The following is a 19,448-nucleotide window of genomic DNA, read 5'->3' as shown; positions in this document are numbered from 1 at the left end:
GTACTTGCAAAATGAAATGGAGCAAACTTAAATAGGAGGTAGAGGGAGATATGGAGCATAGAGAAGGTAGGCACCACTGTCTTGACTTGGAAACATGAGAAGCAGAATATGATGGCTAGGGAGGACTGAATCTGAAGTGTAAGAATGAATTTGCTAAAGAGGTTGTGTAGAGAACAGTGGCTCTCAAGTGTTGAAAAATTTTAGAAAAGAGTTCCTAAAATCAGGAAGTTTGGCTGCTCCTCCTCTATAAACAGTCACCATTGAACATCAGAAACATTGAAGCCTTTTTGTATGACCCTTTGCTAATAATGGTCATTAAAATGGTGGGGAGGTGGGTTGGGAGTCTTAGACCATTATCTTATAAGCTTGTTTTAAAATGTTTTTGTAGTCTTATTTCTAGATATATGTGCATACACTGATTTCAGAAGCAAAACATGTTCTAAAAATATGGAATGACATCTTCAGTGAAGCATGTTTCCTTATGAAGGACTTTGATATTTTGGATAGAATATTTTACTTGAACCCCAGATTTTAATTATACTGACTTTCAGACTGAAGTTCCTTTTATATTATCTGCAGTAAGTTTTGCCAACTTCAAAGACAAAGAGGAGAAACCCTGCATCTACTCAGATAAAGCTATACTTTCCATGGATAAAAAGTTGCTTTATAGCTCCTGTATTTATCAGATGGAACTGTTAAGTTCAGGTTCAGCAGAATTAAAGATAGTTGGTTATTTTCTCTAAAAAAGTGTATATCTTCATTTAATAGCCACGATGAAATGCCTGTAAGAGATTACAGGCTAATAGGAAAAGAGATAGGAGCTATGATTGTATCAGCCTCATGTTCTGGAATGCTTTAATCTCTCTGAACCTTGACTTCTAAATTGAGAATGGTTAAGCAGCTTTAATTCATAATATTAAAAAAAAATTAAATTCTTAATGCCTGTTTCTTCTTATTAAGAGCAGTAAATACATATGGCTTAGCAATTCCCAAACCTATTTGAAAATTAATGGGGTGAGAAGAGTAAGTACTTTGAAAGTAAAGATTTTAGGGTATTGTCAGAGAAACTTCTGGGAGACAAGGAGACCCCAGACTTCAGCTTAAGTGCTCTTTTTCCTATTACCATCTTGCTGATTAAAGAGTCTTCCCCAATGAACAGTTTCTTATAGCTGAATAGTCTAAAGCATGAATCATGCTTTAAGTTAGAATATACTAAAATAAGTTTCTCTTCTTTGCAGGAAAACAGACAAAGCAACTTATGTACTAAGCTCAGTATCTTAGCACATGTAGACGTGTGTGTGTGGTTACGGGTGTGAAATTGTGCATGATTCTGATAATTCTTACATTTTCTAAGTCATGACAGAAAGTTCATCTCTGTATCACAGAATCACAGAATATTCTGAGTTGGAAGGGACCCCCAAGGATCATCAAGTCTAACTCTTAAGTGAATGGCCCATACAGGGGATTGAACTCATGACCTTGGTGTTATTAGCACCAAGTTTTACACAACTATGAGCAGTTCTTAATTTCAGAGTGGTTGTCAGTATGCAATTTCTTACATGATCTCTAAACCCCTGAGTATATTGACAAGACTGTAGGAGCACGCTACACAAGTGTGTGAGGGGACTTTTAACTGCTCTCTGGCACTGTCCTTAAAGGAGAGCATTTGCCTTTTTTAAGAAAAAGAGGGGGAAAGCAGCAGGAAAGGTGTTAAAGGTTCCGCAAGATTTGGGTGCTCAGCAGCTGTGACTGCCTCAAGAGCTGTCTGAACTCAAGTCCAGCGCAAAACTGTAACAGGATGGTGGTTTTAAGAGAAGGTGTGAGGACTGGGTAGAAGGATTGACAGCTTCGTGTTAGCCACATTTAGCATGTCCTGACAGTTCATTAGAAAATTCCTGTGAGAAAATGTCTGACATGAAATATAGTTGTTACCAGATAGAGTAGATAAAGTCAATGTTTTAAATGTAATTAGGAAAGATTATCTTATAAGTGCACGTATTTCACTTTGCAATTTGAAGGAAATAAATTAGTCAGATAAAAGAGTTGTTAGAGAAAGAATTGATTCAGCAATTCTGTTTCCAGCTAGTCTGTTGACAAGCTTTGTTCAAAGCCTAATAGAGATGTTGTGTCACTAAATATGCCATCTATGCAAATCTTGGTCAAAGCAAAGAGCATTGTAAAAATTCACAGTTGAATGTGTTTCTCCTTATTTTCAACCCAGTTAAAGGAAAAAAATGCTTGTCCTGGTTATTAAAATCTATTAGCAGGACAGATAGTGTGTACCTGTAGAGCACTTTTCGTGGCTTTATACTGTTAGATAAGGAGAAAATGTTTTTATATTGGCTTAGGTGAATTTTGGCTGGTTTGCTTTTTGCTGTAGACTTCATGCTTTCACCTTAAAGTTTCATTCATTCCTGAGGCATTCATCCCATCTACTCCATTAGAGAAGAATTGTGCAAATAAAAGTAGGAAGTGGTTGTGTAATTAGAGACTATCATAATGTAAATGTTTCTCCTGAAGACTTAATTCAGGTCATCTCAGCCAGCTTCACTGGCATAGACCACATTTATAATACCTGACTTTGCTACCTGAATGTTTATTGTTACCTCTAATCATGTGACCCTGCTTTAAGGATTGAACTCTTTGCAGCAGCCTTGCTTCCCTTCCCTCCTTGGTGTTGCTCCACAATCACTCTCCTGAGGGAGAAGGTGTTGCCTGAGGAGGGTGTAGTGATGGCTGCCAGTTTTAGTCATCAGGCAAATTAAGCTGTCTCAGCCAAGTGCGTATTTACGTAATCGGTACTCTTTCTACATTGCTACCTTTCCTGGATCTTGCAAACGTGTCTGTGTGAATCCCCTAGATATGGACTGCTGGATTCATTTGGCAAGTCTGAAGTTTGTGAGAAGAGTTTGAGTTTTTTTTCTTCCTTCCCTCCTTCGGTTCATTTCCTTGGACTCCTCTTGGGAAAACACAGCTATTCAACTGGGAGGTGGCTCTAGATAGCAACTGGGAGTTGGGTGTGCCATCTGTTACACTGTTATTTTTATGGAAACAGGTCTCCCTTAAGTATTGACTATTCTGTTGAAACAAATAATACATTATCCAGAAACCATGTGTTTTTCTCATTATAAAGCATCTTGACCTCTTTTATTCTGAACTTGGGAGGAAATTATGTGTTGACACTAGCAATTTGTAAGTTCTTTTGTTTTGACTACTATCATGTACAATGGAAAAGGCAGTTTGGTGACCTAATATATTCCCTGAAGTATAATTACTGGGTTGGGGGGGGGGGGGTTGTAATTTTGAATGTTTTTTGATAACCAGCTTTACAGCAAAAGTATTTCTTAACTGCTGGACTGTCTAGGAAGTCTTTTCTGAGACATAACTCAGAAAAATGTGTATGGTCTCTCTGGTCTGTCTAGCATGTTCTCTAAATTTTGAATAGTCCTCAGGTTAAATGAGAAACTAGTATGTTTAGAAACCAAAACAAAAACTAGAGCTAACAACAGTCAATTTGACTAATACTAATTAGTAGTGCCTCCCTTTTCTTCAGTGTTACTCCTGTTCTCTTGAATTTTTTTTCATAGGCTATGAGCAAACAGTGTCTTGTATTGGTGTGATCACTGCAATCTGAAACAAGATAACAGAAATGGAATATTTTTTAAAAGCAGAAAATTGGCTACTGTGATACTCTTTAAGAATATAGAGTGTAGAAATACTAGCACTTAGGAATATCTCTGAGTTAATTCACAGTGGAGATTCTCTTATGAAAAATAATTTCAGGTATTATCATGCTAGTTGCTTGAGCACTATCAGGTGTGTGTGTTGTGTCATCTGTCCCATCCCCCAAAATATATTTTCTTATATAAATAAAAATTTATATATATAAATTTCCCTGTCCCACAAAACTAAGGACAAATTTTCTGGAGTATAAAACAGGACTGCTTCTTATATTTCTGGTGTCCTGATTTGTGCCTAGTCTTTGAGCTGCAGAAATAACTGGTGTTTAGATAGCTCTGCGTCTTACAGAGACATCCCTGTTTCTGTGCCAAGTTGCCAGTTGCTACCCATCTTTTCTGCTCCAAGCATGAGACCTTTCAACTTCTCTTTTCAGAGAGTGTTTTCTAGCCAATTTACTTACTTTCTGATGCTGAGAAATGTTCTTATGGGTGTTGTGACAGTGAATAATTCATTAATAAATCTCAAACTGAAAAAACGTACACAAATTGTCAAACTGTTTTCTTTTTAACAACTTCAACAGAAAATAGGGCTATAGTTGTTAGATAGGCATTTGGCACTGCTCTGGACCTTTTCTATGTGGATAGTTTGACTAGTTCAGAGTTATAAGGAAAATATGTGTTTCTGTTTAACTAGGTTATTACACTTTGAGGTTATCAAAGAAGTTTCAAAGAACACTATGTCTCTAATTCTTTGACCCCTAATATATTTTTTTTTCTTCTAAAGTCTAGGGATTCCATCAAGTTGGATGACCTGAAGGCAGAAGTGTCACCACGAATTTCAGCAGAAGATCTGATTGATTTGTGTGAGTTGACGGGACCTAGTCATTCCAAAACACCTATAAAGAAAACAAAGCCTAGCAAGCCAAAGCTGCTGGTGGTGGACATTCGTAACAGCGAAGAGTATCCTTCAAATCTGAGTGCCAGTCTTGATAAATCATGCTTGTATCAATTACTTCTTCATTGTCTGCAGACAGCGAGATGTTAGAATGGTAAATAACGGAAAGGCATGTGGTATAGGTAGAGTGGAAGAACTGAAGGCAGGGGGATTTGGAGGGAGGCCTGGTTTGCAGAGAAGAGGACAAATGTATTTTTGCCTTCCCATTTTAAACTGTGAGTTTAGTGAAATCACTTTGTACCAGTAGCATGAGTGCTTTGAAGCTACATTTTTCTTCATAACAGGTATTGTCAACAGACCTTCCCCATTTAATATGAACAATATTTTGAAAGGGCATGAGGCTTTCCAATGAAGTAGAAGGGAGATAAAGAAGATTTGATAGATCATGTGCTTTGTCAATTCCTCAGTGGAAAATTGATTCCTACTGAGTGTCTTCATGCTACTGTTAGGTAATGCAGCCATACAGCTGCCCTAACTTATGTTCTCCAGTAGCTGACAGTCAGAAAAGTCTTAAAGGTATCTTGGAGCTATATTTTTATCAGGGTCACTACCCTGCCTACACCTTACTCATTTGTTCCTTTTTCAATACATAGTTCTTTGCATGTGGAGTGTTTGGGGGGGGGTTGAGGTTGTTTGGGGTTTTTTTTTGAAGTACTGTAATTATAGGGCTGGGTTTGTTTGCGTTTGAGAAGGGACAGTTCTTAAAGGTGTGCTTTTCCAGGTGCATATATTTTGGTCAACATCCATCTAAAAGTGGGAACAATGACAAGACATTATTAGAGGTAACTTTTAACATTATAGAGAGTATTTGGAAATATACTTGTTATCAGTTTGTATAATTTTTTTAAGCATTGTTAATTTCATAATAGCAAAAGTGGTGTAGATGGGGGGTTTTTTTTGCAGTCTGCTCTTAGCTTGCTGTGTTGCAAGTTATAATTCTTAATGGGCAAACAGTACTCAATAGAAAAATAACAAAAGATTCAGAGTTGTTTAGCCTGGAGAAAAGGAGGCTTAAGTGGGGACCTTATTGCTCTTTGGAACTATCTGAAAGGAAGTAGTAGAGAGCTGGGGGTTGGTCTCTTCTCCCAGGTAACAAGTGACAGGACAAGAGGAAATGGCCTCAAATTGCACCAGAAAGGTTTGGATTGGACATCAGGAAAAATTTCTTCACAGAAAGGGTGATTAAGCATTGGAACGGGCTGCCCAGGGAATTACCATCTCTGGAACTGTTCAAAAAAGTGTGGATGTGACACTTGGAGACATGGTTTAATGGTGAACATGATGGTGCTGGGTTAACAGTTGAACTTGGTGATCTTAGAGGTCTTTTCTAACCTTAACTGTTCTATGATTCTATGAGTTTTAGTCCCCCTTTCACTCTGAGAAAAGAAGATAATTCCTTTTGCCAGTGTCTGGCTTATTCTTAAAGGTCTTTAATGACAGAGATTCAACAGGCTCCCAACATCTTTACCAAGAGAGAAGATTTTCCGGTGGCTAACAAATGCTACTAACATATTGTATGTGTATTAGAAGAGTGTAATTTCTAGACAATGAAGTGAATGATAGATCAATGCCAGTATTTGGGCTGAAATATGTAGTAAAAAATTTAAATAATGTTTAAACCTAATTTTTTCATCTAGTTTGTTAAAATGCCACTTTAAAAATAATTGTATATGCAGAAAAGCACTCCGCTAACATTTTTTTCTATTAAATATTTACCAATATTTATGACAAGGTATGGTGAAGATAAAAAAGTGAACATACTTTTTACTATGTAGAGTTAATTTATTATTTACATAGTAAATGGAATTTTGTAACATTCTAAATTAAAATCATTACTTTCAAGAGATTATGCTTTCATTGTATGCCAGACTTGCACCTGTAATGTGATCTTCTGTGCAGATAGAACAGAATGGTTGAAGGAATACAAAAAAGTAATTTTTCTTTTGCTTACATGTATTATTTTCAGGGATCAATTAAGGATTATAATTAAGTAGAGATTCATATGTCTGAGTAGTTTGACTCTTTATTTTCTGGACTCCGGTGTTTTCTTTACTCCTGGATCAAGATTGTTGAAAATGTGGTCCTCTTTTTTCAGAGAACAGTAAAAGCATAGGCTATTTTCTGAGAGATATTCTCTCTTGATGAAGAAATTACTTTTTAGACTCCAGTTTAAAAGAGAAGTCTCTGGAAGTAAAAACTATGAAAGGTTATTGTTACGACTTAGAAAGTTTTGATCTACAGAGTTAAATTCTGTTTCTATTTCTACATTCAGCATTGTGTTATTAATTATTTAAGCTACTTCTTAGAAATGACCAAGGAGAAAGCAGAGGGAAAGCAAGTAATATTAAATGCCTATACTACAATCATTGCACTGAAAGGTTATTACCTGTGTACAGTAATGGATTTATTTATAAATCCAGTAATTATTGTGCAATCAGGATGAAAAGCAAGCTGTTTGCTTAAATGTTTCTATAGCTTCTCTAATAGCTTGCTAATAGGCTCTACTGTTGTACTAATCCTATTCTACTCTAGAAGAGTAGATTCAAAATTTCAGTTATTTCAAAATCATTTGAGTTCTATGAATTAAGTGGTTTTATAAGGCTGTCTTTCATGTTATGAAATCTTAATCAGACTTTCTATTTCTATTTCTTGAGGAGCCACCCTGTAGAGTGGAAGTCTCCATTAGCTTCAATAGTGCACTGTAATGACTGCTGCTGCTGTTTCGGTCTGGTTGAGGTTTATGGTAGACTAAAATGTCCTGTCCTTGGGTGGACTGAAATTCTAATACCCATCTGATATTAGGAGGTAGGAAATGTCATTATTAAAAAGGCAGCCTGGTAGGTAGTAGAATTACCCTTGAGTTAATTGGTTTGTATGTCCACTGAAGAAGAAAATATATGATATATATGAAGAAAATATATAATATATAAACTGTCAGCAGTTATGAATATGTGTGGGAAACCATAGGAATACTGTGTTCAATGTCCTGTTCATTCTCACAGTAAGGAAACAGTCTTTGTCACAAAATTTCAACAAACTGTACAATAGGATCAGGCAGTCTGTATGTTACTGTGGCATGTGTTTTAAAATGTAATAGACCACTGTGAGATGATTCAAAAATATGATCATTTCTTAAGTTTGTTTTTAGGTTTTTTCATCATCTATGCTTGTCATGCTAAACCTCACTCTCACTTTGTTCTCTGAGTGATTTGAAAAAAGGATGAGAGGACTTCCAACAAGTATCAAACATGCTTTGTATTTCATAATAGGATGCTTTTGAAAGCTAAGGAATTTTTTTGTAATGAATCTCATGTTGCAAGGCCACGAGCTACTAGCCCTCTTTCCCAATAAACAGCTTTGTAACAGAAGACTTTGTAATGAAAAGGTTTTATACACAAAGCTAGCAATTCATCTAAGGCTTATTTCATTTAGCATGTTAGCAGATATATTGGCAGCCTTCCATTCACGTTTTGAAAGTTATACCTGCGTACTTACGGTCTCTCAGGCTGTAGCACAAAATCTTGGCCTTTTTATTAACTGTTTTAGTAATTAGGACTTCTTAAAAATATTAGGTCAAGGTTCTCTGAGCAGTTAAGTATACTCAGTGGTGTAAGTGTAAGCAATTAAATTTGACCAAAGCCATTTTCCGTCTAAATGATGATCATTTCAGAACCTGGTCAATAGCAGTGAGAGTTATGTGGTTATAAATGGGGTTGGCACAGATGAGGGAAGGAGGGATATAATTTTCCCATTCAAAATAGAAATAAACTGACAACATTAATGAATGATATGTGATCATCTTTTGTTCTTTCAAACGTTTTAAAATAGCCATATAACAATGATGATCATAAAACTGAAACTATTACATAAATCACAAGAAATTAATGCTAATATTAAGCTAAATCAATTAAATCTTGCCTCCATTTAAGACAGCTTCTTTATTTAATAGATTCTGAGATTTAATTATAAATTTAACTAGCTTTCTGCAAGTACAGTAATAGAGTGACTAATCTAGAGATTTGACATTGTGTATATTTTTGCAGAACTTTGCTATTTTTCATCTCTTCAAAGCTGTTCTTGCTTATAGATGGGAAAGAGAAGTGTTCCAGGCATGTGTGTACAGTCTAAGAAAGTAATTCAGAGTTTTGTCAAGGTCATGGTGTATTCTCAAATTCATAAAAAGCTAGGTAGTAGTGATCCAACTTAATTTTTATTTAAGAGATTTTCACATTCAATATTTGCTTATAAAATTTCATTGAATGTTCATCCTCTGAAAGTGAAGGACAGCTAGCTGTGTTTCAGAGTTGTTTGCTTTTCAATATTGCTGTTAGTGGGACTGCAGATAATATACATGGTGCTCATTATCTAGGAATCTGAGGGCATGTACATTGGAATTTCAATTTGGATCAAAATTGTAGAGGCCTTGGGAGGGTTGACAGGAATTTTGAGGATGTTTCTCAATAATCCCTGTTTAGCTTTAGTTCTTATTGTAAGTACTTCATTCCTTTTGCATAAAATTCCTCTAGAAGAGGTACTCCAGCTGCTTATTGGTATTTGGCTCTTATTATCAGACTAGAGCTGATTAGAAGTAAAATCCACAAAATTATATATACCATAGATATCGGTTCTTTATCACCAAGTGTTTCATTTAGCAGATCATTTTCTGTAGTGCTGTGTCATATGTAGTCTCAGAAGTTTTTTCCTTCATATGAGTAAATAGCAAATATGGTTTGTCAAAATATACTATCACAAAAGGCCAACATTGCTGTATTGTGACAGCCAGGATGAAGAGCAGGTTCATCCTACAGCTGTGCAGATTTCTCTGCCTTTCAGATCTCCTTAACTGATCCTTCTTAGCTTTAACCGTGGCCATATTTCTGGAAGCATCAACGTCCCATTTGCATCAGCATTTACTGCAGAAGGGGATCTCATCCAGTGCCCAGCAACTGCAACGCTCCAGAGCTTTAAAGGAAGAGTCGTGGTGATTGTAGGAAATGCAGTGAAGAACACAGCCACCGTAAGTATTTTGCAATAACATGTATTTTTGTGCTTAGAGATACATTAGTGGCATGGATACAGACAGTAGTAAATAAATGCTAGAATCTGGAAAATTTAGATTAGTAATTATGGGTATGATGACAGGATTTGGGGTAATGTTTTTCTTGTTCATTTCTGCTTCTAGACAGACATTTCAAGTGGTCAACATCTGAGAAGGTTCATGTTTTGAAATTAAATTATTTAACATTACCCTCTTCAGCTTTAAAATCTCTATTTTTGTCATGTTAGAGAAGTGACATCAGCACTTCTAACGTGCATCAGTAAGACCTAGTTTTCAAAAGTGACTTGCATTTACTTTCTGTGGTGTTAGGAAGCACATACAAGGTAAGTTGGATGGGAACAGATACCTTATGAAGTACAAAGGAAATAAGATATAATTCATATTGCTACTAGTAAGAAACAATGTATTGCTGAGTTTTTTAGAATCATTTGTTCATGCAGTTATGATCAGTGAAGAGGAGAATGGTTCTTACTGGTAACTTTTGTATGATATTTCTATTGTCAGTGCCTTTAGAATATTCAGATTTGCCTATTCTTTTCTATAATTAAATATTTGATGGTGTTGAGTACCACCAGAATAAGAAGTATGTAAGTATTTCTCTTCTTTAAGACACTCTTCTTTAAGTAGGGTATACCTTTAGTTCACCAGTTTCTTAAGCCTGTTTGCTCAAAGGACATGACCTGTAACCAATATGGCAAGAAGGGCTGTGGATCATTAAAAGATATTCATGTCAGGAACAGCAGAAGCATCGGCACAACACGTGGTGGTGTTTATTATTCATATAGGAAGTTGTAGTGTGAGAAATTCCTTTTGTTAACCTGGATTTTATCATTTAGAAAATTAACTTGTGATATGTATCAGGTTTTTTAAATAGTAGCAGAGATGGCATAAAAGAGACTGTGCAGCATATCTGAAATAGTTTCAGTTAGTGAGTATCTAGGTTTATGTGTGAGATCTGGATAAGTTCATGATAAATATTTCAACGTGAAATGAGTTAACTTGAATAATAACAATTCCTCACGAAATGCTGAATGCATAAATCCCTCCCTCAAAGGGACAAATGCAAAATGCATAAAATGCTAAGAGCAAAATGGAGATTATTTAAATGATGCTTTACATGTTTGATGGTGGATTATGCAGCTGCTTTGAACAATTACATTTTAAATCACCAAAGATCTTAGTTTATCTCAGTAAGAGCCTATCCATTCACTAACCTCCTAAGGAATAGGAACTGGAAAAAGGAAGTGCTTTGGTGTTCGCTAAGGAGTGCCTTTATGGGATGTATTCCACATAGTACCAACTCATTTTCTGCAAGTTCTGGAGGAACTAAAACAGATTGAAGAAACTACCCCCTATATCAAATTTCCGAGTACGGAAAGGACAGAGGCGTTACAGTGCAGGTTGTCAGTTCCACCATAGCCATGAAGATACCATTTTCTTCTATGAGTGACACCTCTGATGCAAACTTAGGTATTTTGTTAAATGTTTCATTTAATGAAAATCAGATGTTTCCTTTGCTGTGCAGCTAAACAAAACTTGCTTAGTAAGTGCAAGTACTTCAGTCATGTGAGAGGTGCTGTCTTATCCTCTAAACCCAGATTTTCTGTAACTGAGACAATATTGACCCAGAATTGTCAACATTATAGCTTTTCATAAAGGAGAAGTGCTGCTTTGTCTTTTGATTTGCTTTTAGAGTTCTTGAAAACCTAACTAAAGAGTATAGAGCTTTAAATAGCAACAAAATACTGGATGGACCAGTTTGCCCACAAACTAATTGAATACTTAAGCCTAAATACTGGTGGGGACTCACCACCTCTGTCACACTCTCAAAGTGCATATAAAACCAGCCTCAATTTGACTGTGTTGATAAAACTTAGAACTTCTTTTTTTCATGGATAATTTTTAAGGCCAGTTTCAGTTTTACTCTGCATGGTTGCATAGAACTGTCTACCACTATTCATACCAAAACTATGTAGCTTTGAGGCTTGACAAGACATTAGTTATTACTTTTTAACTTTTACTAAGTCAAACAATCACAGGAAAAATTTTAAAAGCAAATGCATGGAAACAAAACTAACTTTTGTCCATGTTATGAGATGCTCAACTTAAAATGTACTTTTTCTAAACAGAGTCATGTATTTCCACATGAAATGCATCCAGATGAGCCACAAATAGAACCCTGCATCATAAAGGGGAATTTTTCAGAAGTGTTCACTGAAAGATACACCACTAAAAATATGGAGATTGGCACTGTTATACATTTGGTTTAAATTTATATAGGACTTAGAGGTAGGGGTAAGAGTGAAAAAACACTGATTTATTTATTTATTTATGGGACTGTTTGTAATTAGAAGGTTGAATCTTTCAATTGCACTTCATACTAGTAACCTACTTGGCATCACTTAAAAATAATTTAAAAAGCAAACTTGAGTATACTGAGCAGACCTGTAGAAAATAACTTTTTGCACTTCATTTCTGTTTCTGTCTTTCGTATTTGATTTGGAGCCAGATGATAAAACATTTAAATTGGAAAGCAAATGCTGTCTAGAATTTGAGAGGTGAGAGGGAAAACTGAAAACTTCACCACAGCGCTGTTCCAGCAGGAGGCAAAGGAAGCCAGCACTGTCACATACTGGCTCTGGCTCTGACAGCTCTAGTTCTAGTTGAACACTTCCTTAGGAAGGAAGAATTAAAACAGGGTAATCCTGCATGTAAAGTCATTTCATTTACTAACACTAAAAGTTAAATTAATAGATTGGCTGATATATAAGAGCCTTACTGAATGTGCCATTAGCAGCATAAAGGTACTGTAAAAGAGATATAGTGTGGTGGTATTTAGTTTGCACTTCTCTGGAGAATATTCTGTTCTTTAGGCTGGTTCTCACTTTGTGCCAGTCTTTCTTCTCCTAGGAGTTTCTGGGCACTTGTTAATAGAGCAGATATTTTTAGTCTCTGAAAACAGCAGGAAATCTCCACATAAAAGGCATTATGCTGGAGTTCATCAACCAGATTCTATTTTGAAATTTAACTTTTAAATACGTCAAGTGGCAGCATCTCATAAGTGAATTAAATTGCCATTTCCCACATCCATAGATAGAGAAGTACGTTGTAAATTCCATTATGGGCAAGGGATCATTACAGTTGGGAATGTAATAGTTAAACAGGCAATGAGTGCTCAACTGTAGCTTCTGTTTTCGGTGTATGATGAATAACATCTGATTTTTTTCACTTTCAAAGTCAGACATACAGCAAGTGAAAAGGTGGATTATAGTTATGCATATGTAGGACAGAGATTGGTTTGGGTCTTTTTTTGGAAGGGTGACATTACTTCATCTTCCCTCCCTCAGGCAACTTTGAGGTGCTAAACCATTATCTGTTTCCATTTCAAACTTTTGTCTGTATAACTGCAATTTTGACTGAATTTAGAATAGGAGGAATACCTTATTGATACTAAATCATTCTCCAGCAACTCAATTTTGACAGTGACACACTTCTGCTTGTGTAATGTGGTTGTTTCATGTGTTTCCCTGGTGGTTTAATGTATGTGTATTATTGTCTGTTAAATGCTATAACAGAATAAAATATACAGGACACTTTAATCTGCCTAATAATGTGCCTAAAAACTCATTTATTTTTTTTGCCTTGGAAAAAGATGTTTAGATAAGCTGTAAGTCAAAGCTTAAAAAATGTGTCTTTAAAGCTGGGAAATAAATTTTCAATTGTAACTTCTAATTGCTACATTGATTATTTTTTATCTAGATAAGTTATGCTGCTATAAATATATTGTCTAGACAATTTCTACAAATTACTGAAACAAAGTAGTTATTCTCATTGCATGAATTATCTCCAAAGCAAAGACAAGAAGTCCTGAGTTTCCATGAGATCTTTCTGACCCTTTTCAAGGCAAGAGGGAGAGGGTCAAGTTTAAGATTCTTTTTGTATAACATATTCCTGGCCTGGAAAAAAAGAAAAAAAATATTTTTTTCTATATGAAAGTAACATTTTCTCTCAGCACACTATCAAATATGCATTTCTTATATGAAGACTGAGACACATGTGTTAAAGTGTCTGGTTACCACTAAATTTGTGTGATTTTGTTGTCATCTTCCTCAGAGCTTTTAAAAAGCCCTTGCCAGAGAAGCAAGTCCTTGCATGCTGAAGCTGTGTCCTGTTATAAGCCTGTCTTAAAACTACAAATGAATGCCTATGAAACTTCATAGGGTGATCTGAAGATTAGGTGTTGCATAGAATACTAAGACGGGTGCATTTTTGCCTTCTAAAGACAGGTGTATTTAGTTGAAAGAGCCTAATGAAACTTCTAAAGTGAAAGTAAATAGAAATTAGACAATAAACTTCGTGAGATGTTTCCACCATGCATCTTTTAGATTCTGTGTTTCCTTGCAAATAGTCTCTGAAGAAAAGTGATTGAACAATTGGAATGAAAACTGAAGATACTTTCTATTTGCAGGGATGGAGGGGCTCCTTATGATTACTAGAATGGCTCTTTTTCATGTTTGTTTTGTTAAGGCCCCATCCTCCCATCTCTGTTCAGACTCACAGCTTTCTGGAATCATCAGGTGCCTCTTTGTTGCCTTTAAAGAGGAAGGGATAAAGCTTGTATTTTGAAAAGTTTGAATAGATTAACTAGTCAGCAACTATCCTGCTGGTTGTAACCCTACCCAATACATGGTTAAGTCTTCATTATTTTATTCTGTAAATGTAGCCCTTTTTATTATTGTAACATGCATAATGTATGCATGTTTCCCTTCTTCGACAGAAAGCAGGCCAGCTGCTGTTGCCAGTACATGCTCTTCACACAGCCCAAGAAAGACACTTGGGCTGCCAGCCAGGAGTTGTGTTATGCTGTTGTAATTCTGCCCCTGACTGTGGCTTTGGTTAGTTTGCATTGGATGCCTCAGATACAGCAGCAATGACCTAAATATTCCACTTTTCCAGATAGGTATGGGAGAGGAAAGGGGGAAAATGAAGGAATGAGGTTCAGGAATAGAACCTGAGTGTTCCTTTTTCTCCTCTGAAGTAGGGGACAAGGAAAGCAGGCTAATTCTAAAACTCAAAATAGGTTCTCTTTTTTATTTTTTAATGAGACCAGTGGTAACAGTCATTGGAAATTTTAGTTCTTCATTTGATGTAGGTGCTTTTTGGCCTGTGTGCCTTACTGCATAGAGGTTTGCATGTTTCTGAGATCAGGAATCATGGAGTCCTCTATTTTACCTATCAAAATATGTCTGAGAGATGCTGGCAGGTAGGATCTCAGCTCTTCTCAATCATCTGGGAAATGTCTAAGGACAGGAAAGATGGGAGAGTGGTGAACCTGAATCTTGGAGTGGTGCTGTCAGGCTCCAGAGTTCCTCCAGACATCTGTCTTGGCTGTGGTCATGCTGTCTTTATGGACTGCACCTCTGGAAGAGTACTCTTGTCCTTGCTTGAGCTTGCATGAATTAGGTTGTATACATATCACTCAGGACTACTACGTAATAATCTCGAATTATCACTTTCTGGGGCTGTTTGCCAGCTCTTAAAACAGTGGTTTATATTTCCTGGTATTCTAATTCAAGGAATCTTAAATGGTGATAACTGAGAGATGGCAATGACATACAAATGTGTGTTATAGGTCTAGGAAACTGGCGTAAGGATATGCCAGCTAGAATGCTATTGGTGAATTTGGCAATTCCAATATCCATACTGCTTGTCTGGAGCAATGTTGTTCTGCTTTTCTGTAAACTGTATCTGAATCAGCTTTTCAAAAGGACAGACAGACTGACTGACTGCTTCAGGAGGGATTGCATCCATTTCATGGGAGGCCCAAAGACTTCTATGCTAGAGTTTAAGAAGAAACTGGACAAAACTTGCAGTTTGGGTAGTGTTAGAAAAAAGTATTGCAGATCACAAAGAAATGCCTTTCAAGTATTTCTTTGAACAATTTTCAAGATCTATGGCAATCTTTAGACTTGGGGGAGGAGGCTGAATCTTTCAGAAAGACTCATGCTTTTTTCTTTTATATTCAAGCCAGCTGTTACGCATCTTTTCGAAATTACATTTTGCTTTTCACTAACTTTTTTATTTTCTGTTGAGTCAAAAATAAAATAGTTTACTTTCTGCATTTTTTATTGTACAATCCATTAAACTGTGTTGTGTGCACTGCATATATGTTGGTCAGTATAAATTAGCTGTGTTACAAAATCTCTACAAAATCTCTGCAACTGAGTCTTAATTTTCAAGTGCTTACTTCCACCTGGGTATTTTTTAATGTTTTCTGTAATTTCTAGGTGAAAAATTTAAAGTGCGGGTGTTTAAAATTTATTACTTGAAGAAATTTGTGTTTACTCTCACTTTCATTCTCAGTACAGCTTAATCTGAAACCAGCTATTAAATATCTGTTTGTGCAGGCTTATTTTCAAATCTTTGCATGTAAGTGCTCTGAGTTACTGCTGCGTTTTTGTACTGGTGGAATGGAAAGTGTTCCCCTTTGGCTAGTCTACATGTAGAGAATTTTCCCTTGATCTTGTTAGAGTAGGAGGTTCTATGCTCCTTTCCCCCCACCCCCACTGTAGTATGTGTTTGCACCGAGTTGTCCTTTCTGTGGGTTTTTTACTTCCAGTTTATGATAATACTGTGACCAATAACTAGGCACTGTTTGTTGATATGGGCGGCTTTAGGTTCCTATCTTTGCCATAGTATTAAAGTGTCACTTCATTTATCTGGAACCCTTTAATATCAGAAGTAGCTGATTAAAAGTAATCTTGCCTGCTGGGTCTGCTTTGTGGCATATGGAGAGTGCTGTTTAAAAAGCTCTAGACTGATCACTTTGATGGGGCTGTTCTTTCAGAGAAGTGAAGGTGAACTCTTGACTAAAATCACAAAGCAAATAGACTGCAGTCCCAGACGGGTTTGTGTAGCATGAGTTTACAAGTGAAAAACTATAAATAACCTTGTGGCAATGGATGAATACTACAAAATTTAGTTGATATTTCTCCTCTAACTTCTCAAGTATCTCTTTTTCTTCTGACTCTTTCAGAGGATGCTGTTAATATTTATGCCCTGGTAACATTAGTCACAGCAGTCTTTTTTGGTATTCTGGTGCAGTATGTTACTCCTCCTTCCCTCCCAGCATGCCCTTTAATTACAGCCTGTCACAAGAATGTCTGTGAAAGTGAATAATGTGTACATAGCAACCCTCATGGCTAGCCTGAAGGGTGCTGGGAACAGGGCTGCTCAAGCTGTTGTGTTATTAGACTCTCTGCTGTAGACAGTGTAAAAATGTGACATGCCTGGCATAATACATTCAGCACACTTGAAAGCTGTTATTTTACTGCTTGGAACAGGGTAGAAGAAACATTTTGATAAATGTGCCAGTGTGCAGATTATTAAGGTTCTTGATGGTACTTAAAGGAGCAGTCCTGTTATGCTGTTTGTATTGAGAGCATCACCAATGCAGGGTAAAATGTTTAATATTTGCCCAAATTTTGATATAATTTGCTGTGATCTTGTGTGTCTTTGAAAGCCTGAATTCTTGTATCTGCATGAAGAGTCGTAACTGACTGCTTTCAAATGCAAATTACAATTTTCTGGCTCAGTTATGCTCACCAAGAAGGGTGTTTTACGTGGAATTGATTGATGCATTACTTTATAGAGGAATAGTGTTTCCATAGTCTTCACCAAAGACATCACATAGTAGTCATTAAACAAGCTACTCACATATTCATCCTTTAATATATAGTATTTGCTGTGAAAGTAAAAAGAGAAAATTCAATTTAAACTCTAGATGTCACCAGTGAAAACATGGTAACTGAGTTTGGGAAGTGCATTATGAGGAAAGGCCACCTGAGGCAGAAAGAAAAAAGTTTAAAGTCTTGTGGCATCCCTTTAATCCTCTACCTCAGATAGGCAAAACTCCATTTCCCCATTTAGTATTGTTGTCTAAATGAAAACAGAAGCATTAGAGAGGAATGTGATCCATTGGTGGTATGGGGAAGCTGATATATCCCAAAAGTTACATCAACACAAACATTTGATAAATTTAAGAAAGCGTAATCGTCTTATAAATGACAGCTTATTTCTATTTATAGAAATATATTTCTGTATAATGGAAATTTAATTGTGAATTTAATTATGCACTACTTTTATGTTTCAGTAAATCTCTCTTAAAAATGTAAGTGGTTTACAGGTCACTAAGGATGATGTAACCCATTTGCTTATCTCTTCACCATGTTATCTTCTGTCTTAACAGCAACTCTGTAAATTAGGTTATTTAGCGGACTACAAATTACATATCTGGGTGCCTGTTAGTAAACTTCTAGTTGACACTTTATGACAGCATTCATAAAGGAAATAGAGCCCACACATGCAGTCCAAGATTGTAGTTTCTGCTGTAGAAAATCTGTGGCATTCATTCAGAAGAGGACTTTGGGCTTTTTTTGACACATGAAATTTTACTCTTTCGGATCACTGATTTATTTTTTTTTCCAACTTTTTAGGAAACAATTTTTTTTATCTTTCTTCATTCCTTGGATTCAAGCTACTGATATTTGACATAAATTAAGGTCAAATTAGGGAGGCAATGTATGCAGCTATTTCAAATAGTCCTTCCTCTCATGTCCCTCCATCAGTGCACATGCCAGAAATAACATTTCCATGTGTTTTGAAAATACTAGCTTCATAGAGTATATTTTGGCATGGAAGGATACCAGGTGGTGTTGGAACATTTCAGAAACATGGGGAACAAGTTCCTGTACTGATCTGTGGCAGACGGGCTCCTCTGTCTGGGAGAGGAAGGCACAAACATGTACTGAGGAACAGAACTATAAAAAGTCAAAGCTTTAGTAAGGAAGACTACAATGGTAGTAAGAGTCCACTTCCAAATTTACTCATTGCCAGAAGTTACTACTTCTACTTTCAGTGACACAATGTGGGAGGGCAGAAGGTAAAAACTAGGAATGTCTTTAATTGGATCAAATGCTATTACCGTGTGAGTTAAACCCAGACTCTTCTTTGCAGTGCATGGACAGATGTATGTGCAAAGCTCTTGGAGGCTGATATTTTCTCAACTTATGTCAATGTGTATGCCTCCAGGCGCCCAACTTGCAGCTAATTCCCACAGTAGTGAGATGCCAATAGTAGTACATTTCCTGCTCAGTGGATTTTCCCTGACTGGAGGTTCAGACACAATATTCCTAACTATATTTGCAGCCTTTCTCACTGAAACCAGGTAGACAACAGCAAACAGTTGTCTGTGACAACTTAAAAAAAAATAAAAAGGCAGTTCATCTTGTGGTATATCAACCACAGATTTTGCAGTGCTTGCTTCTCAGAGGCCCTGAAAGAAGCAAGAAATTCCACACCCTAAGGTTTAAAAGTAACCTCTTGTCATATGCAGTGAAGAAAATTTATTTCCATACCTTGTTACTAAAGCAGTTCTAAAATACAGTGAGACACAGGCCTTAATGCTCAAACCCTAAGTACAAAGCGCTTGTTTGCATATTTTCTTCTAAGAGTACATTGGATGGTAGTTATATTATGGATAGGGCATCCAAACATTTGGAGTAGAGTTTACACTTTATTATTAGCAGTTTACAATTATCAGTAGTCAGAGTGGAACCTCTCTGTTGACACATGGAACATTGTACTCAGGAAATAACATGCTGCTTCCTTTCAGCCAGAATGCTCGTTGCCATTTTTCATTTCTGCCAGCTATTGGTGTCCAAGACAGAGCACTATCCATTAGTCACAAGTGGAG

General features: G+C 36.4%; 1 protein-coding gene across 5 annotated transcripts in view; it reads left to right on the top strand.

The window, feature by feature from the left end:
* TBCK (TBC1 domain containing kinase) overlaps positions 1 to 19,448 on the top strand; it is a 99,770-nt gene that overhangs the window by 75,564 nt on the left and 4,758 nt on the right. For all 5 annotated transcript variants that reach the window (XM_017833544.1, XM_017833542.1, XM_017833541.1 and 2 more), the window contains 2 exons: positions 4,465 to 4,640; positions 9,493 to 9,652. In XM_017833544.1, the coding sequence (XP_017689033.1) occupies positions 4,465 to 4,640; positions 9,493 to 9,652 (336 nt within the window). The remainder of the gene's footprint in view (positions 1 to 4,464; positions 4,641 to 9,492; positions 9,653 to 19,448) is intronic.

This window comes from Lepidothrix coronata, unplaced genomic scaffold (genome assembly GCF_001604755.1).
Source record: "Lepidothrix coronata isolate B3197 unplaced genomic scaffold, Lepidothrix_coronata-1.0 Scaffold215, whole genome shotgun sequence".
In the NCBI taxonomy this organism is placed as follows: Eukaryota; Metazoa; Chordata; class Aves; order Passeriformes; family Pipridae; genus Lepidothrix; species Lepidothrix coronata.
Note: the sequence above shows the minus strand (reverse complement) of the source record. Positions and strands in the feature narration are given on the sequence as shown.